General features: G+C 41.1%; 4 protein-coding genes across 5 annotated transcripts in view; all 4 read right to left on the reverse strand.

Moving 5' to 3' along the window:
• Positions 1–3065: 3065 nt before the first annotated feature.
• smim13 (small integral membrane protein 13) lies at positions 3066–6990 on the reverse strand. Its single transcript, XM_031874866.1, has 3 exons — positions 6510–6990; positions 4993–5263; positions 3066–4463 (listed from the first exon to the last, which is right to left on the reverse strand). Exons 1-2 carry the CDS (start codon positions 6583–6585, stop codon positions 5073–5075), a joined length of 267 nt encoding a protein of 88 aa, XP_031730726.1. The 5' UTR covers positions 6586–6990; the 3' UTR covers positions 3066–4463; positions 4993–5072.
• Positions 6991–11530: 4540 nt separating this feature from the next.
• Positions 11531–20951, reverse strand: zc3h12ab (zinc finger CCCH-type containing 12Ab). Of its 2 annotated transcripts, none has more exons than XM_031874730.1 (6): positions 20842–20951; positions 18724–19262; positions 15847–15986; positions 13929–14163; positions 13739–13839; positions 11531–13210 (listed from the first exon to the last, which is right to left on the reverse strand). In XM_031874730.1, the coding sequence occupies exons 1-6, from the start codon at positions 20884–20886 to the stop codon at positions 12240–12242; spliced, it is 2031 nt and encodes a 676-aa protein (XP_031730590.1). In that variant the 5' UTR covers positions 20887–20951; the 3' UTR covers positions 11531–12239. The 2 variants fall into 2 exon arrangements, with proteins under 2 accessions (XP_031730590.1, XP_031730591.1); XM_031874731.1 differs by having other exon boundaries at positions 18724–19265; positions 20842–20913.
• A 1327-nt stretch (positions 20952–22278) lies between these two features.
• On the reverse strand, positions 22279–23244 carry LOC116398452 (G-box-binding factor-like). The gene has a single exon (XM_031874734.1). The coding sequence runs from the start codon at positions 23146–23148 to the stop codon at positions 22321–22323; it is 828 nt and encodes a 275-aa protein (XP_031730594.1). The 5' UTR covers positions 23149–23244; the 3' UTR covers positions 22279–22320.
• Positions 23245–23304: 60 nt separating this feature from the next.
• LOC116398443 (cell surface glycoprotein 1-like) overlaps positions 23305–23640 on the reverse strand; it is a 4152-nt gene continuing 3816 nt past the window's right edge. Inside the window, exon 3 of the mRNA XM_031874719.1 lies at positions 23305–23629. Within this exon, the coding sequence (XP_031730579.1) occupies positions 23305–23629 (325 nt within the window). The remainder of the gene's footprint in view (positions 23630–23640) is intronic.

Here is a 23640-nt window from a genome sequence, read left to right on the forward strand (position 1 = left end):
GTGACTCCGATCAGCTGCAACAACGCATTCTCTCTGCTTCAAAGTGGAGAGAATTGATCGAATGCACACAATCAGCCTCATGGGAACATAAAGTACTGTCAGCAGCCATGGTGACTGTAGGATACAACTTTAAAAAAAAAAACAGTGTTCACTTGCCCCTCTTTCATTATAACCTGAGCAAAATATATAGTCTCTCCCTGTGGAGAAGAGGCGGCTTTATAGACAGATTGATTGTGTGAAGAAGAGGCGACCGCAGTGAGACTTCAGCTCTCAATCAGAAAATCCCATTAAAAAAAAAACAATCCTCACAGGCCGGCACTTACGAAGCACCCCAACTGTTTTTATTGTTGGCTGCATCCCACTCGGAGCTCTCCGGGGAGATGAGAAGGAAAGGAATTCGCAACGACTTTCAAAAACAAAGTGCAGACAGACACGGTAAATCAGGAGACGTCAGGTCCGTTTTACAAATCTGTTTTTGACATATTCTCTTCTAATCTGCTCCACAAGGAGAACAGGAACTACTATTTTTTGTAGGCCGATTATTTTTATCCCAAAATGAAAGTGACAAACACATTAATCCATTAATGACTATAATCCAGAAATGGCCCATTCTGTATAATGAGTACTTTTAGTATACATTTGTACTCTAATACTTTTAGTTGAGTAAGATTGTGAATGCAGGACTTCTACCTCAGTATTATAAAAAGCAGAAAGACCTGAATACGTCTCCCTCCACTGCCTCTCAGGACACATTGTGGCTCTCAACAAGGGAGAGGAACAGCTTTTGGCTGATTAATGCTGGATGGACGACTTATTCTAGACCTGGCAGCTCTAATGGATCCACTCCTGGTCCTGTGTGCGTTTTGTCACCGGGGGCAGCGTGCCACACAATAAATCTTCGGTTTACCACAATTGCACGAGGTACTGCGCGAGAGCTGAGGCTGCGTTTTTTCCGCTGAATCCCCTGGAGCGGTTGTCTCCGTGCTCCCCGATGAGATACCGTCTCGCCCGGGCTGAGAGACAGCCAACAGGTGTGGGGGGGGGGGGGGCTGCTGAGGTGGAAGTTTAGCAGCGAAGAGATCCAAGAGTGTTGCAGCTGCTCACCTGTTTGTCGAGTGAACAAACAGGCGAAAGGTCATCGGAGAGGTAGTGTGTAATACCTGCAACCAGCAACAGGAGCAAAGCTCGACTCCTGCTGTTTATACACACACATATACAGTATACATATACATACATACATACATACACACACACACACACGCACACACACACGCACACACACACACATAGTGTGAGAGAGAGTTAGAGCACTGCAGAGTCGATGTCATTTCCTTGGTTCACCACAATCATTTCCTGTAAAGTATTTGCAGGCTCTGAAATTACAGCTTGGTAGCTCAGCAGGGCCTCCTTTTCTCCTTCCTGAAGAAGCTGCTGCCCAGCTGCAGGCAGAGACGAAACATCATTAGGACGAATAAAAACTACCAGGGAAGGCTCGCCCTCAAAGTCGATTAACTGTATTAACTGTAAAGGGCGGTTTCTTAATTTTCTGCACGCGTTTCCAGCAGACGGGGGTCGAGTGCATTCTCAGCATTCGACTCAGTCACACCACAGTGAAATGTATCAATTACCGCACTTCAAGATGATGAAGATGCATGTCTACTTGCCGTGTGATTAGATTTGATGTTCTTGCAGTGGTGGATGAAGTACTGCAGTAGAAGGACTCAAGTGAAAAGTCCTGCATTAAAAACAATGGTTAAAGTATCGTCAAAATATACCTAAAGTACCAAAACTAAAAGTATTCCTCGAGACAAATGGCCTGCATCAGAATGACATATTATTGGATTGTAATTACTTATGCATTCATTGTAGTGGAGTAGAAGTATAAAGTAGCAAAAACAATAGTACACCAGAATTGTACTCAAGTACAGTACTTGAGTAAATATATTTAGCTGCTGTGTTTTAGGGGTTTTCCATGTTATTTAACTGCAAATCTAAAGTTAAAACTGCATGTAGAAGATAAGTTTGTTGTTGCAGTTGTGAGTGAAATGAACATTTGAGTTTCAAAAGAGCTGACTGATGCAGAAAAGGGTCTTTAAAACAAACAAAAAAAGCAATCTCTGGGGAAATTAACGACATCTGAACTTTAAAAAGGGTCCAGATGGATAAGGTAGCTCAATGTATTCCTCTATTCTCACTGTGCTGCATGTTTGCAGTCACAATCATTGCATCCTGGCTACCAGCACTTTTTGGCTAATGACCCTCGGGGCTGAAATGGATTAAGCCTCGTCAAAGATTAAAACGGTCTTTTTAAAAGCTAGACGGGCTCAAATTACATTATACATACAGTAGATTAACTCACTGCATTGACTTCTGGAGGGGGGGGGGGGGGGCATTTATGGAGGCAATCAGAGCCAGTGGAGCTTAAAGGGCACAGAGACAAGTTGGCAGAGGAGTCACAGCCTTTGTGTTTTTTAGCATTATATTTTTGGGATGTTTCAGCATCCGTTTCCTTCTATGATTTTTTACGAAAAAACAAAAAACATGTGTTCCAGAATATTAAAGCAACTTCCTGAACTGATGAAAGCTAAAAGAAATATTCATTATTCATTTTGTCTCTTTACACCTGTGGGTCATAAAAAGGTCAAAACAGAGTTTTATTTTCAAACTGGTTTTGAGTGAAAACAAATAAAACAGATCCAGGGGTAAGGATGTATTCTTTGAATAGACTACAGACCATAATATACTGATGATAGGACATGTACCTTCTTGCTCAGTCGTTCAGTGCTGTTATGGTTTGTCAGGCAGCTGTTTTCCAGCAGTGCTACACTGCCACCTCGTGTTTAAACTCTAGGATGTCAAGAACAACTCAGACTACCATTACAGCGTGCAGACTTCACCAAATTATGTCTGATAAAGTTATGTTGCACTTTATGCTACTTTGAGGTTCTCATACTTTACTTAGTATATTTCCATGTTCTGCTACTTTATACTTTTACTCCACTCCGTTGCAGCGTTATGCTAAAATCGTTTATTTTATTTTATTTCCCCCTCCCCTCGTCAATCTACACTCACTACTTCCTAATGTCAGAGGATTTTTGCAAATGAATTTAAAAGAAAAATTGAAATATCACATTGACATAAGCATTGGTGATATTTCTCCTTTTCTATTAAGTATTCAGACCCTTAATGTAGTTAAGTGAAGCATTGGCTTCGGCAGCGATTACAGACCGTTCTGCACACCTGGATGTAGGGTTTCTTTCCTCTGCAGATCCTCTCTGGCTCCGTCAGGTTGGGCGGTCATTTTCAGATCTCTCCAGAGATGGTCAATTGGGTTCAAGGCCCGGCTTCCGGCTGGGACACTGAGAAACGTCAGCGATGGCCGTGTCCTTCTGGAGGTTTCTTGGCCAGTTTCGCCGGGCGGTCCGCTCTAGAAAGGGCTCGTGGTTCTTCCATCAAAAAAATAAAATAATATGGAGGCCACTGTGTACTTGGGAACCTTCACCCAGTCTGTGCCTCCTCGAGACGACCCGTATCTCACCTCACGGCTCACTTGTGCTCTGACTTGCATCGTCAGCCGACCGTTACAGCAACAGGTGTGTGCGCGCGCGTTTGCCTTTATAAATCACGTCTAATCAGTTGAATTGATCACAGGTGGACTCCAATCAAGAAGAAGAAACGTCCCGAGTGTGACATCATAAATATTTGCATCAAATTCTGTTTTCACTCTGACGTTGTATTGAGTGTCGATTGTTGTGAAACAATTAATTCACTTTTCTTTTTGCACACAACCAACAAAACGAAAATGTGGATATATACTTTCAGTGTAGTTTGAGGCAGTTTATCAAGTATTTTTGTGTGTATGTTTATTACACAGAGAATGTATAGCCAATATTAAAAAAAAAAAAAAAAAAGAAAAAGTACTTTGAACCATGAATCCCATTTCCCAAAAAACAGACTCATATTCGTGACGATATTTATTTGAAGCTACTGCTCCACTGAAGAAGAAAAGAAATCACTGCTGATTAAAAAAAAAAAAAAAAAGGTGCAACAGTTACATGAGTTTTACTTGGAGGGAGGATAATACATACATATTGATTAGGTCAGCATTGATTTTGCCCTGTAGTGATAAAACAAGCTACTGTGGGCTGTACAAAAAGGAGGCCATGTAACAAACAGCGGATGCCATCTAGACAGGCACTGGTGCAGACGGAGGCACGGGGAACGGGGGAGGGCTAACATTGTGTATTATACACCAACAGTTCCTTGAAACGTTCTCCCGTCTCCTCTTCAAGTATAAATCGATAAAATAAAATTTAAAAAGGGTGAAGGAGAAGTTGCAAGAAAAAGGTCACATTTTACACAACTGGAATAAAGTTATTCGCCCTCTTCGTCTTGGAGGCTTTGGCCGTTATCTACTGGACGAGGCAGTTTTTCACCTCGTGGATGGTAGTACGCAGAGCTTACTGTGTGAGAAACAACAAAATGACAGCGTAAACATTCATTTCAGTGCACTTTTGTTAAAGAAAAGAAAACTGTCAGTTGTACAAATCCCCATTTCAGTTTGTCTTCAGTTGTTCTTGTTGAGCTCATTGTTTTCCTTTTTTGTTTTTTTTACATTTATCTGCTTAACGTTGTACAAAGTAGGACTTCATTCTGTTGAAAACACAAGATTAAAAACACGTACGTTAAAGAGAGTTAACACATCTCTCTTTGTGTGATGGAGCATCTTCACACTCCACGTGGGTGGCAGGAAGCAGCGCGGTCGCTCGTGAGAGCCGGCTTGTCACTATTGCAGGAAAACAGGAGGACCAGACTCGCTGCTCAGAATATAATTAAACATGTGAACAGGTGACAGTAATGGCTTTTCCCTTTTGATCACAGGAGATCTGCCTGGTCAGTTTAAAGTGTCTTGGTGAAGAGGAGGGCTGACTACCGAGTGTACACAAGGTCCTTGTGTAGTGTAGAGCGCGGGGGGGGGGGGGGGAAGAGTACCTTCTGATGATCACGTTTGTAGAGGGCCGACGGGCGGCCGCGGTGAGACGGGGGTTATGATTGAATACGCAGTAGGTGATCTATGAGGTGCTTTCCGCGAAGGCGACTCTTTGGCGTGCGGTCCTGGGCCGACTTCGCGTCGGGGCGCTCGCTGTGCGTTCGCTCTTGGTTTCGGACGGCTGCGGTTCGGCCTGAGGGGTGCTGCCGTCCCCGACGAGTTCACGCAGGAACTTGAACTTGGACAAGAAGAGCTGCCAGACTACATACCAACCTGAGGGGCAGAGAAGGGAAACAAAATAGATATTTACAGGCGTAAAATAAAGGCACTCTATAAACCACAGGGGTCCCTCATGTAGTAACATTACATTTAGTCACAGAGGGAAGCATGTGTTTTCTGCTAAATAAATATCCTCCAATCTTTCAAAATCAAAAAAGGTCATTTAACATTAACCAGTTTTGAAGGTATTTCAAGAATCTTAAAATATTGTATTTTGTACCTTGTGTATGTATTTGTTGATGTATACCGTTTCTATTTTCTTTTCATTATTATTTTAAAAGGCCTCCTATTGACAGGTGTTGAATATTAGCCTTTCGCTAGAAACAAGATTTGCTACCCATTTTCCTAAACTGTCTTAATCCAAACAAAGACAGCAGCTTCCTTACTGAACTTGTACAACGTGAAGCAAATGTAATAGATTAAACAACCCAACAGTATGTAAAGTAGTTAAAGTTAGCTCCACCCCGACCAACTATGAGGAGTCCCACTGATGAGTGTATATTATTACATCAATGACACAATTATATAACAATCTGGGGCCAATCTGCTAAAGATGTACTTTTACTTTTGATACTTTAACTACATTTGCTGGTATTATTTCTACAGTGTGGTATTGCTAAATAATTTGAACACATCTTCCACAGTTGACAAAGAGTCTTTCAGGAGTCTGGAAATACCTTCAAAAACAATGTTAAGTTTTTCAAAGAACACAAACAGCTACTTTGCTCTAGAACTGGTACCAGTAATGGTTTTGCTTAAGAGGCACAAACTGGAGCTAGGGGAGCCCCCCCCCACATGTCATAGGTCTCCGTCTCTCCCAGCTCCACCTGGTCATCTGGAGCCGGTCTACCCAGTTAAAGATGACCAGGATCAGGCAGAGGAGGGAGAGATGGAAAACAAGCAGCGCTGGAGGCGTAAGAGGAGCAGTCATGGTTATGTTCTGACTTCTCCTCTGCGCAGGATAAAAATAGCAACTCCTTACTTAAATCAAAACTTGCCTGTCAAAGACATTCAATACACTCAGACCAGTCATACAAGGAATAGTTGGACATTTAGGACGAAAATGTTCAATTATTATAAGAGTTCAGACAATGTATCAGCTATTGTAGCCTCTGATAAGCTAGCAGATGTGTGCCCAAACAACAAAATCAACTGATGACAACAGTTAAGGTCAATCGGCTACAATATGGCTTAGGGAGTTAGCTTGTTACGTGTAAGTAGATGTGTTCTTTAAACTCACCAAACAGCATGAAGAGCAGCGCACAGACCAGTGTGGCCACAATGACCAGCAGTGTGAGCCCGACACTTTGCCACATCTTAGCTGGACGCTTGAAGGCAACAACAGCATATGGAGGTGGCTGCGGTGTGTTTTCTGCTTCACACACAAACACAACCACGTTGCTGGCTAGCTGGGTTAGCCGCCTGGCAGCTGCGTTAGATAGCTAGCCTTAGACGAGAGAGAGAGAAAAACAAACACATCGCACACCAGCTCGGCTGCTAGCGTCGGGCTAGCTAAGTTAGTTAGCTAGCTGGTTAACAAACGGAGCCGCAGTAGTTTCACAGACGGACTGTAGCATTAGCTAACGTTAGCTTGTCACAGCAGGGTAAAGGCCTTCTTCGGTGTGCTACATAACTGCAACATGTATTTGATAGTTATGAGACAGAGCAGCAGAAACTAACTAGGTTAAGACAACAAATTCAGCGTCATGAAACCGATTCAAACTGCGCCTGCGCAAGTTGCATTTGACTCTTGGGTAGTGAAGTTTATTTGAGATTTAACCTGTAGTTTTAACTCTGTGTCCTCACTATCTTCTCCTTTTAGAGTAATCAGTAATGTTCAGAGTAAAACACAGAATTAACAGCATATATATAGAATATATAAAATACAGTTCAGCAGACTAGAAATATATGAACTGTATTTTTAAAGTTTAAATCACATTATTATCCTTCAGAGGGTTTCATATGGGCTTGTCACCACTTTATTAGGAACTATAGCCATTATTTTGAAATGGGTTTTTTTTGAACAAAAAAAACTGATCTGATCTCTGTCTTCCAAATACTACCTCTCCCTTTTGATAAATAGATGATATAGTTGAAATCTTAGCGTTACATCATCAAAGTCATACATACAACATAAAGAGGATAAGATAAGAGAATAATAAAAACATAAAGAAGTAAAGTCTTAGGCAAGGCAAGTTTATGTGTGTAGTGCCTTTCAAAAGCAAGGCAATACAAAGTGCTTTACATATCAACTTTACTGTAAAATGCATGAAAGCACTATTGCATTTATTCAAAAATCCAGCAGGAGGAGTCATCATCAAACATCTGTAACCCCGTGAGTAGATTCCAAATAGAACGTCCCTTTTCTAGCAAAGCTGTTTTGTAGGTGCAGCTGATGTTTTCATGTATTCTGACACTTCTCACACATTAAACTGCAGCGTGAGAAGTCACACAAGACGCTCCCACCTTTGCTGTTACACTCTCTGCAGTTGAACAGCATTTGAATGAGGCTTCGAAGTGGATAAAGTAGTAAAGAAGTATTACAAATACTCCACTACAAGTAAAAGTCCTGAATTCAAAATGTTACTGAAGTAACAGTACAGATTGTCATCACAATGTACTCAGCGTATCAAAAGTAAAATTTCTCTAATGCAGAAGTGTTAAAGTATTAAATTACTCTATGTATATATAGATATATTTTAGATACTTTATATATCACTGGGCAGAGGTGGGACCAGCACATTGTTTTGCAAGTCCCAAGTCAAGTGTCAAGTCCTGAACTTTGAATTTTAAATCCTAAACGAGTCCTAATGTCTTCTTCACAACAACAGAGTAAGGATATATGAAATTCCCCAAAAATATGAATTGCTTTGGGAAATTGATGTACACGTTTGTTGAAACCAGTGCGACTTAACTTAATCAGAAAAAAAACTCGCTGGGAATGAATATTGTTAACATTTATTTATGAAATTAATTGATTCATGATCAAATGGCTCAAGTCCAAGTGAAGTCGCAAGTCTTTGGGGATTTTTTTCAAGTCGTGTCTGAAGTCATCAAAATGCTTTGTGTTTCAAATAAATGCATTGAAATAAAAAAGCACAATATATCCCTCAGAAATGTAGTGGAGTAGAAGTATAAAGTATAGAAAAAAACAGAAGTACTCAATTAAAGTACAAGAATGTCAAAATGTATATATTTATACTTAAGTACAGTACTGAGTACATGTACTTGTTCATTTCCATCACTGTGTGTTTCAATGGTAGAGCAGAGAGACAGCTGTGGATGTCAAATTTGTCGCTGTGCTGAATACGGCCTTTCCACTGCTGAGGAATTATAGGAAGTAGGGAGAACTTTATATTACAAGATTTATACAGTTTTTTCAGGTTCACCCCGTCATTCACTCTCATTCCTCTTCTGAACTCCAGGACCAGTAAGTCAGGACCGTGTGCTTTTGCAGTGGAGTGTAGCCTTCCACATAAACCAGCCTCAGTATTTGCATATTATACTACAGCTCAGTGAGAACACAAGTCACTCTTCAAGATGTCATTTTAAACCTGTGTAATTAGAACAGTGTGTCTAAACAAGGCATGTGAGTCCAGCCCAGACTACTGAAAGCCCAAAGATGTCTTTTCTCTGTTTGGTATAAAGGATTTTACCTACTAGATGATTATTCTCAGGGATTTCATAACAGTTATAACCGCAGGCTGTATGTAAATTAAGAATTATCACTTGCAGCTCCTCTCCAGTTTAGAAAGCTTAAAAGTGAATATCAGCTCGTTGTTTATCTGTCAACTTGACTGTTTTGGCTCATTCTCCCCGCTCTCATAGCGCCAAACAGCACACAGACACAGTTAGAGACTAGTTCTGTGAACATAGTGGAACATTTAGCAGCTAAAGAGTGAGGTATTTCCCGCAGGAGTTGGTGGAGACCAAATGCAGAGCTAAAAGGAGAGTGAATATGGGACTTACATTCATCAGGTGAACACACAAACATGACTCCAAATGAATGATAATGTTGCACCGTAACTGCTGGATGAGCAAATAAACAATTGTTTGCCAACAATCTTTGCAATATCAATTTAAAGAATGTTCTGTTCACAACTTTCTGCTGCCCATGTGAAGTGACTTAAAAATCAGTTATTGTTGTTTAAAAACAGAAAGAGTTGGCGTCCTGTTTATAAAAAAAAAAAGTGCTACAGATTAGTATCTCCACAAAGTTCAGCTGGAACCTCAATAAGATTAAACATAGGGGGTTTCCACTGTTCCATTTCCGTTAAAGAAGTTCATTTTCACTTTTTTTTTTCCAACTATAGCTTTGAAATAAATGTAGTGGTGTTTTCAACTTGGGCCTATATGCACTCATACATTATTATTTAACACGTTAAAAGTGCATCTTTATGTGGCCCTCTTATACTATGTTTTCATTATTAATATCATTATTTACACTGTAACTACATGTTGCTTTAGTGGTCTAATTTATACACGGCAATGAGTGGAGTTATTTTTTTTTTTAATCTGACAGTACAGTGGGCTGAAACATTTCTTTATTCCAAATCCTGACTCTTGTACGTGTGTGTGCCCGTAATGCACACCGCATGTGAGTGCATTAATATGCTTTAAGTCAATATCAAATTTCAACATAAGCAGGGAAAGTACAGAAAGAGCATATTGAAAGAAACCTGTTTCCCTGTTTAAGTCGTGAATCTCACTGAAAGAGGTTTATTGTCGTTCCCTCCAGTAGCTTCTTTTGCTAAACGTCGTGTGGCTTAACATGCTCACTGTGTAGCAACATATGATGCAAACACTTCATCATGGTCAACTCCTGCCTCATGTGAACACAGTTTGTGGTATCTGTGGATGAGTTCTTGGAAGTGTTTTTTGTTTTTTTGATAATTTCTAGTCCCTACAAGACTGATCATTATCTGATCCTCCTGCAAAATCATTCGACCTCATTTAATCTTGGTGTATCATAACTGTTCAACGTTCCTCATACTGTTATTTTTAACCTGCACCACTGATGACCTTTTGTCCCTATGTGTTCCAGCTGCAAAAAGATGTTTTACAGAACATACGGTTTGTACACATCAGTGCTGCGAAGACAAATACTGTTTTGCATATATCCTCCTCTACTACATACATTTACTCACTGTGCTTACATGCAAATTTGAGTTGTTGTACTCTACTTAAAGGGCCATTGTGTAGGATGGGATGGGATTTATTTAAATTGAATATGATATTCATAACCATGTGTTCATCAGTGTCATCACCTGAAACTATAAAGCCTTTACAACACTTTACAATGTTATCACACAGTGAAGGACTTTTTATCTTGCAGTGTTAATCCAAATGCTTTCCCCACTGCCGTAGCTGTAAAGTAAATGTATTTACCTTTTAAACTTATTTAAAATTATTGATACACCTGTGCAGACTTGTGAAAAAGTTGTGTAAAAGGAAATGACCTCTGGTGATGTCACTTGAGTCAGCATCAGTTGAGGCTGAAGACCAAACATTTAAAAATGAAGAAAATCTGGGGGGGGGTGTAGTTCCATTAGCCGCCTGTAGCATAACACACCTGAATCCCAGACCAGGCAGTCAGCACTCGAGTTGCATTGTGGGGGAGGTAGGCGCCAGGTTCTGACAAGAAAAATGCATGGGAAAAAAACCGACATTGCCAATTCGATCTTCCTTTTTTTTTTTTTTTTTAAACGGACCATCGTGATCCGACAACGTTATAGCTGTAAATTCGTGAAGTACTCTTAAGTGACATTGCAGTATTGCTACTTCTAGGATCTGAATTCTCCCTCCGCCACCGTAAATAATTATATAATACATATATAATAGTGTATATAGGTTTTCATATAGTATATGAAACTGATAAACCTGTGCAAACAAAATAAAATTTGCATAATATTTGCATAATCAGCGGCTACAATAGACAGTCCATTCAAATACTCAAGGAAGCAGTATTTTGAAAGAATTTGACTGTTGTCTGAACCAGACATCCCCTCGGGCTTTAAGCCATTTGTCACTATGATCTGATGTTTTGTAGAGCAAGCACTTCATTGACTTATCAGAAAATAATTGCTGTGTACAAAATAAGCTTCAGGCGACAAAGCATTTATCAGAGTCGATTTTGGGTGGGAAATTAAAGTTGTGCTGATGAACAGGATCTACTTGTGCAGACAAGACTCGAGTTCAGGACTTCACAGCTCAAGCACGCACAGTCAACAAATAGTTTGTCATCAATCAGCGTGACACGTAAATGTTTATTGCTCAACATGTTTGTTGCTCAATTTGCCTTAAAGTATAAAACAAATGTCATCATAAATTAAACACGTTTTTGTCCAATAAAGCTCAGACAGTTGTAGTTTTATCTTGGGTCTGATCTCAGAGAGCATCATTTAGGTCACAGAAAAAAAATACACCTCTAATTCTACAAACGCAAACATACACAAACTAAACAAAACTGGGAATATAAAGCATTATAAAACCAGTGTTAAATCTCATTTTCTGTGAGATTAATTCTTTTTTTATGGAAAGTATTGCCCCTAATAATCACAAACAATAACTTATCATGGCAGTAAAAGCATAAACTTGCACGGTGCCAATATGACACAAAAAGACATTACAGGCACAATAAAAGTAGAGTTGATGGCAGAACAGTTACACTGGAATGCATTAGACTGTACAGGTGTACCCAGTAGCGTGGATTCTGAGTGTACCATAAGAGTAACAGAGTGTTACCCTTTTATTCCCTTTTACATTTTTAAATAAAGATACAATTTGTATCAACTACATACGTCTCCTCTCATTTCATCACCGAGGCAACTTACAATGCAACATAGTTTAAAATAAGGCACTCAAATACAGCAAGGTGGATACCACAATACATAAATACACAAACTCATGTTTATCTTTTTGAGTCTTTCCACTGAAAGACGTGGTTTCAGACCGGCCGCTGGACGTCGTCTCATCTCTGCGACCTGTTCTGACTCTGCAGCTTGAGGATCTCAGCGACCAGCATCTGTGGATCCATCACCTGAGGAAACGTGTCCATGGCTGCGTCCACCAAGTGGACGCTGAAGATAGCGAGGAGCTTCTTCCGGACGACCTCTCTCTCCTCACCGCCGGGACTCGTACCCGGAGGAGGCTCCCATTGAGAGCGCTCCCCCGGCAGGCTGCGGACCCCCGGTGGGTGAGCCCCAAACGGATCGGACCAGTGCTGCCGCTGCTGCTGCTGGTGGTGGCCGTGGACTCTGCTGTGCTGGAAATCAGTCGGCTGACTGTATGCAGACACGCCGACTGGGTATGCGCCGTAGCTGGCGTAATGAGGCGGGTAGGGAATCATATCAGAGTTGTGGCTGCTGACATGCCCAAGGCTGTAACGCTGGTTGGGGTGCTGGAAAGCTGGCGTGGTCCCCCGAGAGGAAGGGCCATGTGAGCAGCAGCTGCACGGAGGGCAGTACTGTTGTCTCACACTGTGGGTGTGCTGGGAGCTCCAGTACATCGCCCCATACTGGTGATCACACACACTCCAAGGAGCCTCCGTTGGCTGACTGTCTATGGAGCCTAAACCAGAGTCCAGCTGCTCCTGAGAGCCACTCTGCCGTCCTGAACCGTGGTCGGAAGACGGGCTCTGGCTGTTCTTCTCCTTTCTAGGTGTGGCCTTCTTGCTGGATCGGTGACTGGCCTTCAACTGTTCGTGTTTATGGTCTCTCTTTAAGGAGCTGCTCTCATGTCCCAGAGTCAGTTTCTTTGCCATGTCCTCCAGCAGCGAGAGGCTCTGTCCAGGAACGGGACTGGAGCGAGCTGAGGATTGTTTCTGAGGGGTAGACGGGTGCTTGGCGTTCTCCCGAAGCTCATCGGCAACCAAGCGGTTGGATTGTTTGGCTCGCTCAGGATGGTGGAATTTACATTTGATTCCGAAAGTACATTTCTTTCCTGAAAGAAGAAGAAAACACAATATTTTAGGAATAAAATTATAATATTATGATAATTTTCATACAAAACTAGGAGCTTATAGCCGCTTTGTGATGACGGCACAGCGGCACTTTGAGCTACATGCTAACTTTAGCCAGCAAACATTAATGTCCAGCTTTTTACAACAACTGTTGAATAAAATAATCATGTGTTTTCCACAGAGCTTATTCTCTGCAATAGTCCAAAATCCAATGGAAAAATCCCATTGGCCTTTTGTTGAGGGAACTAGTGTGATGCTAACTAGTTGTTAGCCTACAAAGATACATATTTCCTGCAGCACAGGGTGCACTTGAGCTAACGTAGCATGCTAACATTCTCACAATGACAATGCTAGCATGTTGATGTTTGGTAACTATAATGTTTATAATGTTCACAGTGTTAATTTAGCATGTTAGCTTACATGTAATACATTAGCTAAAAATGGACAGCCTTTCCTTCACAAAAACAATGCCATGCAGCACAAATAATGTACTAAAGATGTTCTCTCACCATAAGGACATGGCTGTTTTTTCATAGCCTTTGGAAACCTCCGCAGGAAGTTCTCCAGGGTCGGTCCGTGGCGGCCCAGAGGATCATCAGGAGGCATAAACCTGCGTTAGGGTGAAGTTCAAACATTAGCTGAAAAGTACAACTTCACATACAGCAAGGGAAGCCTCTGGATCAAGAAGGCAGAACTCACTTGTTATTGACGAAGGAGTACATGAGCAGTCTCTCCTCGATGAAGCGTTTCCACTCCGGCTTCTCTCCCTGCAGGTCCCGGTACATGTCGTTGGACACGATGATGCCGTCAGACTCGTAGCCCAGCTTGACGATGAAGCAGTCGTCATTACAGACCACCCTTTTGCCCGCGACGCGTCTCGACGGTGTGAACACAAGTATCTTGCTCCTCTCCAGGTCTCGCAGAATGTGCTGATCTGTAAACCAAACAGGAACGCACAGTCAATCTTGCATTTACTGAATCTTTGACCACTTTGGGGCAGGAGAAACAATCACCTTTTAAGTTGATTTCCTATCAACTTGAACTCGTTAGCAAGCTTATTTGCACATCCAGCCGTTATGGAGCAGCGTTATCATTCATTTGGAGTCGTGTTCCTGTCCAATATTCACCCTCTTTTAGCTCTGATTTTGGTCTCCACCAACTCCTTATGGAAATATCTATCTTTAGCTGCCATATGCTCCACTTTGTTTACCAGCTAGTCTCCAACTGTGTCTGTCTACAGTGGATCTTTTAGAGTTTTTTTAACTGAAAATGACTGAATGAGAGCAGTGGGAGCTGCAGATACAGGCGATCATTTTCTGTGCGCTCATCACCCAGAGAGACCCATTTAACATTGCCACGTTGATTGTGAAAAATGATTGACTACAGCTACTTTAACTAAATCCACTTTACAATCTTAATAATCATTTTTCAGGAAGCCACTGTTGCATTTAAATTTGGGTTCTTTCCCAGCAGACAGATTTGACCTGGTTAAATATTAACAAAAGGCCCTGAAAGCACATCCTGTGACAAAACAATTCATCATAGCAATCGGTTCATCTACAAAAAGCAAACGAGCAGAACGGCGTCAGAAGCGGCTTCCAGATGTAGGTTAACCAAAAAAAGCTGTTAGAATCACTCACAGCTGAAACCCTGCATTCAGATTACAGACAAAGCTCATGTACCTAGCATTCAGGGAGAAATAAAAACCTACATGGGGTATTTCCCATTTTGAGAAATAGCGCTCACTCTGTTGCATCAGAGCAAAAATCCTGCTCTCTCGCCGCTTTTAATTTTGCCTCTGGCTTTTAAGGTCTTCGCAAATCAAAGACTATTTCAAATGAGGCTGCAATTATTTTCATTTTAGATTTTTCTTGCACTCACACTTATTTTATTTTGATAAAATATATAAAGAAATTGTGAGAAATGACCTTTAAAACCTCCCAGAACACAAAATATTTAAATATGTGAAACAGCCCAAAACACAAATATATTGCAGTGATATAAAACAATAAAAAAAGAAGCACAGTCTCTCTCTTTTTATTTGCTTGAATAATTACAAACATTTATACCTTCACCTCTAATGTCAAACATGACAATAAAAGAAGGCACAACCTACTTTTCTAATCATGACAAATGAGCATAGCGATACGCATGCGATGGGATCACACCATGACGCAGAATCAAGTCAGGGGTGTAACATAGAAGGAGACAATGGCCCCCTTCCCCAATTCCTACCCCCTTACTTTCGGCGACCCTTGCTCGGACCACACCCATCTTCAAACTCAGCCATCATTTTGTTCTCATCTACACTCCTGTCAAGTTTTATGACTGCATCTTTGCACAGTTGTAACACACCCGGAAAAGTACTCAAACGCCTCTGTGGTAGTTCCTTCTGCAGTGGGTGTCTCCAAAACCACACCGATGAATCACACATTCACAAGGTGAAAACAATACCGTGCATTCACGTGCAATCACGTGCATTACGGTCGCTTCCCTTATCAACCGCATCACTCTGTTGCAGTTGGTAACACGAGCGCAGTGTTGTGTAAACCGTAGTACCAGGCCAATAAGGAAGTAGAAAACATTAAAATATGCCGTGAAATTCCTGTAATCCTACCTGTAATGGGAACATCTGGCCGGGGCTGCTCCTTCCTCCACGAGGGAACGAACACGGTGATTTCACTGTGGCCTCTGTCCACGAAGAAGTTCACTGCCAGCTGGATTCCCAGACAAGAGAAAACGTCCTTGTTCCCGTGGCTGAATGAATAAACACAAACCAGAGTACATAGGGATGAGAAAACTTTTAGGTGTCTCTGAGCCAGTTCAGAACAAAGACCGAAGAGTCCTTTATGATTCTCCTCTTTGATGTTCAAACTACACCACAGCTCTTATATGAATACACACACTATTTTAAATTTAAATTTGGAGGATCACAATAGAACAAACTCACTTGTCTCAAACAGGTTGAGTTTGATGATCTAGATATGGATATTGTAACTGCTAAAGAACAACTGTTTCCATTGTTGATAGTTGGATCAACTGTTTGGCCTGTAACACGTCCGGAAATGTGGGAACAAATGTCTACTGCAAGCTCTCAAAAACCAACATTGATTGATTTCCATTTAAGAGAAATGAATGCGTTTCAGTTTGTTTATATTTTCCTGATCCTTCCCGTTACGTTAACCGGTTTATGTTTTTGCCTTTACAGTACCTTACCTTAATGATATCTTATTTTTGTGTCCTACTTTGTTCTGCGACTGCATGCACAACAATTTCCCTCGGGATGAATACAGTTCTATCTCATCCAGTGACCCACTGGATCACAACTTTGTGGCTTGTGACCCATTACAAGAGTATAACATTTAAGGGAACACACATACTTGCTTTATTGAACCTTTGACCCCCCCTAAATTAACTTAGCTTAGCACAAAGACTGGAAACAGAGGGAAACAGCTAGCCTGGCTCACCTCGGAGGGGACAAAAGCAGCCTCTGAAGTTCCCCAATTAGCACATTTTGTGTTTATAGTTTGTGCAAAATCCACAAGTTTTGGTTTCAGAGGTATGTGTTGAGCAATTTATTAGCTGGGAGCAGTGACTTTCTGGAATGTAGTCACGATGCCGTTGCTGGCAGAGACTGTTAAAAGTAAGCCAAGCATATTTCCCAAAATGTTGCATCTGTCAAGAGTGACGTTCCCCTCTTAGTTTTGTTTTTATTTTTAGGCCTGAAGAGGTCAAATTGTCCAGTATTTTACAATAAAAGCACAAAAACCAGAGAAACGGTTCATCTTTTGACCCATAGAAAACTGTACCAGCAGCAAACAGTGAAAACAAAGCCCCTAACCTGAGGAATAGTTACAGGTCTTATATATGTAAATATTCGCACTCTCATTTACGGTAGCGCTACACTGAAAACACAACGGTGCTTGGAGCCCTCGGGGCAGTTTTTGGAAGTGTCAAAGAAGCCAAGACAAACGAGAGGAACAAGGAAAAGCTTTTAGGGGAGCTCGGCTGTGAAATGCTGTCGAGCCTGTTCCTGTTGACATGACGTCTTCCCATATGATTAGGAAGGCGCTTATTTATATATACTCTGATTTGCATACTGGAGCAGTCCGTCGACAGCGTGCCTGTACGGGCATGCCCGACTGGGAAACTAAAAATAAAGAAAAGAGGGGTATGTATACTCTGACTTTGCAAGAAATGTAGTGTGTAAATTCTGTGTGCGTGTGTGTGTGTGTGTGTACTCTTTCACATATTTTCTCCATAAAAAGGACAAATATAGGTGTGTTTGCAAAACTGGTGCATTGTCTCTCCGAGTGAAGTAACAGTCACTTGTGTTGAATGGAGCCCGCAGGCGATGTGCAATGCAAATGGAGGCGACAGCAGCGAGCATGTGTTGCTGCTCGTGATGAGCTCGGAACAGTGTCCATCATCGGACAATGTGACCTCTGCGGTCACTTGAGGGGCCTTAAGGTTTATTGTTATTAGCTGTCGCTTGAGGCAACATGAGCTCCACATTTATGGTTTTGAGCGAAACAAGTTGATAACTGTCGGAGATCTTAATTAAATTTGGTACAAATTCTTTAAGTTCCTCCCTCAATAGCTTGTCTTTGGTTTACGATCAAATACGTGCCAATTTAGAGGGAGATGATTTCCAACGAAACAGTCAGACGGTGAATCACCGGCTGACTTGAGGCCAAATGTCGAAAGACTTCTTGTGTTACTTTCACTGGTGACGCTCCTACCAGGGGCTCGTGTGTGTAAAAGAGACTTTGTTCTCAGTGCGTGTGCCCACCACTCATCCCCCCCCCAAAAAAATAATCAAACAAAAATGAAGAGGAAATAAAAAGTAGTAAGAGCTTTCCTTAATCAAACAAAGTAACAAAAGGGCTCTACTCCTCCCTGTCCTCGAGCAGGAAGCAGGTGTGGGAAACTTTAAAGCAGACGGCATGTATTTATCACAGCTAATTATTGTTATGATCAATTCATCTGACGGTTATTTCCTCAATTATTGGATAATTGGTCTACAAAACCACACAAGCCTGAGGTGAAATTATCAAATGCCAAACAAACAGTTCAAAACCCAAATATATTCGGTTTACACTTATATTAGAGCTGCAACTAATCCTTATTTTCATTACTGATTAATCTGTTGATTATTTTCTAAATGAACTGAGGAATAGTTTCGTCTTTGAAATGAAAAATGCCTGTTGACGTCTTCAAATGTCTTGTTTTGTCCAACCAAAAGTCTTACACTCAAAGACGTACCGATAAATATTCACATTTCAGAGGCTGAAATTCTTGCCAATCGACTAGTCGATCAATTGACTAAATCGGTCCAGCAGTCAGTTATGTAAAACAGAGAAAAGCAGCGAATTGTCCTACTTAACAAGCTATAAATCAGTGAATTTTGAGCAATTGTTATCGATGAGCAAAATAGCTGCTGGTTAATTTTCTGCCGATGGACTAATCAATCATTTCAGCTGTAGTTTCTCACCTCATGGCCACGTTGCTTCCATCTATAACAACGGGTCTCAGAGCGTCGTCATCCTCGCTGCCCTCCTCTCTGCTCTGAGGAGACGACATGGTAAGAGGCAGCTGCATGGTGGGGCCCACAGCCTGGAAGTCCCCTCTGGGCACCAACACCGACATCGTGGTCACGGGCCCCTGCTCGGCCCCCCGGCCGGCCTCCCGGCTGGCTCCGATCCTCACCAGCTCCCCCAGGAGTTTATCTGTGTCCATGTTGGGGCCGAACATCTGCCGAACGGCCAGAACCTGAGCCGTGGAGTACCCGAGCTTGTGGAAGAAGTCCAGCTGGGCCTCCGGGTGCTGGGGGCCCGGGGAGGGGTCGGGTTCGCAGGGGTACATTCTCTCACAGGGGGGACGGGAGCAGTTTGGAGCCGCGAGGAGTGGAGGCAAGATCCATGCAGAAGCGTCAGAGTCTGGGAGGTTCAGACGGGTGGTGTTGGGGATTTTACTCCATGGGTGAACAGATGTGAAGAGAGCAACATCAGGATTCATCTCTTCAGCTTCCACCTACTGAGGAAAAACACAATATAAAGGACTGCGCTGAAGTACTATTTAGAGGTACTTTACTTTACTTGAGTATTTCCATTTCATAATATATTATACTTCTACTCCACTCTGTTTTAGAAGCCAGTATTGTACTTTTTACTCCACTACATTTGTTTGAATAGTTACTAGATACTTTGCAGATTCAGATTATTAATACAGAATATAAACCAACAAATACATTGTGATGTATTATTATGGATTAAGCCACCCAGCAGTATGTAAAGTAGTTCAAATGAGCCTCACCTTCACCAGCTGCAACATTAAAGTGATGACTACATTGATGCACCTGATTATAGTAATTCACGAACGATTAGTCGATCAATCATCATGTCAGTTGACAGTAAATTAATATGCAAATATTTCAATAATCAGTTGTTTGTTGGATACAAGAACCCCTTGTGCTCTGCCAAATTATACTATTTATTAATATTTCATGAAGAAAGCTCAATTAATAATATGCAAATAAACTGTTAATTAAAAGAATCATCAGTTGCATAATTATGTCTTTTATAGACTTATTTCTTTCTCTCAAACTTACTTTGCTATTTTCTGTAGAACTTGTTTTCTTCGTTCTATCTTAAAACACCTTATATTTTGTACTAAATCAGATTATTACTTATTTTCAGGGCTGCAAATACGGATTATTTTCATTATTGTTTAATCTGCATATTATTTTGTGGATTCATTGAGTCATTGTTATGTCTTTAAAATGTCTTGTTTTGTCTAATCAGCAGTCCAAAACCCAGAAAGAAATATCACTTTAAAATGATTTAAAATGGAGAAAAAGCAGCAAATTCTCACATTTGATCAGACCAGTGAACATCTGCCTGATGAATGATTAACAGATTATCAAACTAGTTGCAGATAATCGATAAATCTACTTAATCTATCAATCCGGTCCACTATATCTTTGCTTCATCACCCCAACTGACAAAATGTTTAATTTGATATAAGAGGAGATTTGAGAGGGGAAATAAATATATTCCTATGGCATCCTCTCACTATCGAAATAAATGAAATGAACAGTGAAACTTATTGATGGAACCTAACTAAGTAACCAAGTTTGAGGTACTTGTACTTTACTTGAGTGGTTCCATTTTCTCCTGCTCAATACTACTACATCCACTATATGTATATGGTAACTTTCGTTAATAGTTACTTTACAGATTCAGATTAATAATACAAAATATTATAAACAAATTCATTATGTTGTATCATTATAGGTTAAGATTAGAGGCCATAAAACTCCATTGATGAATTCACAAGCTACCCAGCATATTACATTGTTAAATTGGGCTCCACTTTATAATCTAATTGTATAATAAATATGATTATGAAATGAGCCATTCTGCATGTCTTTTACTTGAGTAAGTTTGCAGGACCTTTCTCTATACTTGTACTTCTTCCACCACCGGTGAGCTCATTTAGTGGTGGATTCGTTGTAAACACTAACTGTTGTTACTCGTGCAATTTGAGTTTCAAAAGTCGCCCTTTCTGCTTCCGCCTATAAGTTCAAACTTAACAACACACACAACCGTACCTTTAGAAGCCTCAGACGAGCGGTTGAATGCGTCTCTCCGCTCATACTTCCATGTGAAGCGTCTTGTCACCGCTGCTGAAATGCGGAGACGGGGCGTTTTTTGTCTGAGTGGAGAGCCGGTAACCAGGAAGTTGGGTTTTCCCTTTTCTTGACATCAGCAAACAGCGAAGCAACAACGTGGAGGTTTGGGCGAGTGACGCGCTGATACTCCATTAGAAATGTGATCTGGCTCCCTCTGAGTTCAATCCTGTTCACTGCCATCGATTACACACGCAGATGAGAACAATTACGAACAAACTGGGCTTACATTTAGAAGAAGTGTTGGAAAAAATGAATTTATTTTACTTAAAAACAACAATAGTGTAGAAATATGCTGTTGCAAGTAAAAGTAGCCCACTTAAGTAAAAGTTTAAAAAAGCATAAAAATGAAAGTACTCACTGTGAAGAATGGCCCATTTTAAAATAATATATTCCTAACACTTTGGATTATAATTAAAGATGCAAGACTCACTAATGTTGCAGCTGCAAGGTCGAGGTAATTTCAATAACTTAAGCCACAAGAATATATCACAATTTATAAGCTGACATATTAATAATAATATTAGTTGATAGTAATGGCATCTCTAGGCCTATTAATAATCTGAACATGCAGAGTAACTAACAAATGCTGCAAAGTAAAAAGTACAATATTGGCTTGTCGTGGAGTTGAAGCATGAAGTACCATGGAATGAAAATACAAAGTATTTTTTGTACTTTTTACCACACTATATTAATTTGATACTGACGATTACTTTTTACATGTAAAACATGTGCTTATATTATGCAGTACTATACCACTAATGTACCTAGTGGTATGGAACAAATCAAAAAATGTACTCCACATTGATAACCATTAAAATACTCACACATGTATTTATTAATGATAAAAACAGAATAATGTATTTATGCAAGACAATAAGAAAAATAACTGAGGAAAATATTGAAGAAAAAAAAGTTTGATGTCAGCATTCAAAATTAAGATTCTGAGGAAGACACATTTTTTAATTTGAAATCATTATTCTATATTTCTTACAATATTTATTTTTAAAACTTGATTTGAAGATAATTTCATAATACATGCACTATTGTGTCTATGACTGCATGAGAATGTCAGACAAAGCCAGCAAATTACATGACAAAATAAAAGTCTTTATTAAAGTGTTCAGGACAAAGCACAATTCTCTGGATTTCTTCTCGAGAAGTTCAGAAAATATTATTATTTCATTACATGTTAGATTTCCTCCTCAATTTACCCTCTATAACAGTTACGCCTTCTCCACTGTGGTCCTAGTTTGTGCCCTATTTTAAGAGGGATGCTAAGGAGCACAGCTGGATATGGCTCAGGTACTATTGCAGGCAGAGTGGCTGGTGGAGTTTGAAACTGTGGTCTGTGCTTTGAGTAATCATCTTTATTCGTGGTGTCTGACTTAGGTGTGACATTCAAGTCATGCGCAGGTGATTGAGGATTGATTGCTGGTGATTCAGCTTCAGGTCCTGCTGCAGGTGTGATGTGTGAACCAGGTGTTGGTTGTGAGTCTTGCCCAGACATTGGTGATTCTGTAAGAGGTCCTGGTTCAGGTGTTGGTTCAGAATCTTGCAGAGATGTTGGAGATTCTGTTGCAGGTTCTGATTGAGAAGATGGTTCAGGATCCTGTTCAGATGTTGGTGATTCTGTAACAGGTGCTGGTTCAGGAGTTGGTTCGGACCCCTGCCCAGATGTGGAAGATTCTGTTGCAGCTGCTGGTTCAGGTGTTGGCTCAGAATCCTGCCCAGATGTTGGTGATTCTGTAACAGGTTTTGGTTCAGACGATAGTTCAGGATCATGTCGGGATGTTGGTGATTCTGGTACTGGCTCTGGTTCAGGTGTTGATTCAGAATCCTGCACAGATGTTGGTGATTCTGTAACATGTGCTGATTCAGAGGAAGGTTCAGGATCGTGTCCAGATGTTGGTAATTCTGTGACAGGTGCTGGTTCAGGTGTTGGTTTAGAATCCTGCCCAGATGTTGCTGATTCTGTTGCTGTCTCTGGTTCAGGTGTCGATTCAGAATCCTGCCCAGATGTTGGTGACTCTGTAACAGGTGCTGGTTCAGGATCATGTCCAGATGTTGGCGATTCTGGTGGAGGTGCTTGTTCAGATGATGGTTTAGGATCCTGTCCAGATGTTGGTAATTCTGTTGCAGGCTCTGGTTCAGGTGTTGGCTCAGAATCCTGCCCAGATGTTGGTGATTCTGTAACAGATGTTGGTTCAGATGATGGCTCAGGATCATGTCCAGATGTTGGCGATTCTGGTACTGGCTCTGGTTGAGGTGTTGATTCAGAATCCTGCACAGATGTTGGTGATTCTGTAACAGGTGTTGATTCAGAGGAAGGTTCAGGATTGTGTCCAGATGTTGGTAATTCTGTGACAGGTGCTGGTTCAGGTGTTAGTTTAGAATCCTGCCCAGTTGTTGGTGAATCTGTTGCAGGTGCTGGTTTAGGATCCTGTCCAGATGTTTGCGATGCTGGTACTGGCTCTGGTGTTGGTTCAGAATTCTGTCCAGATGTTGGTGAATCTGTTGCAGGTGCTGGTTTAGGATCATGTCCAGATGTTGGCGATTCTGGTGCTGGCTCTGGTTCAGATGATGGTTCTGAATCTTCCCCTGATGTTGTAGATTGTGGTGGAGGTGCTGGTTCAGAGGATGATTTAGGATCCTGTCCAGATGTTGGTAATTGTGTTGCAGGCTCTGGTTCAGGTGTTGGCTCAGAATCCTGCCCAGATG

Source organism: Anarrhichthys ocellatus, unplaced genomic scaffold (genome assembly GCF_004355925.1).
Source record: "Anarrhichthys ocellatus isolate YVR2014 unplaced genomic scaffold, GSC_Weel_1.0 scaffold84, whole genome shotgun sequence".
NCBI lineage: Eukaryota > Metazoa > Chordata > Actinopteri > Perciformes > Anarhichadidae > Anarrhichthys > Anarrhichthys ocellatus.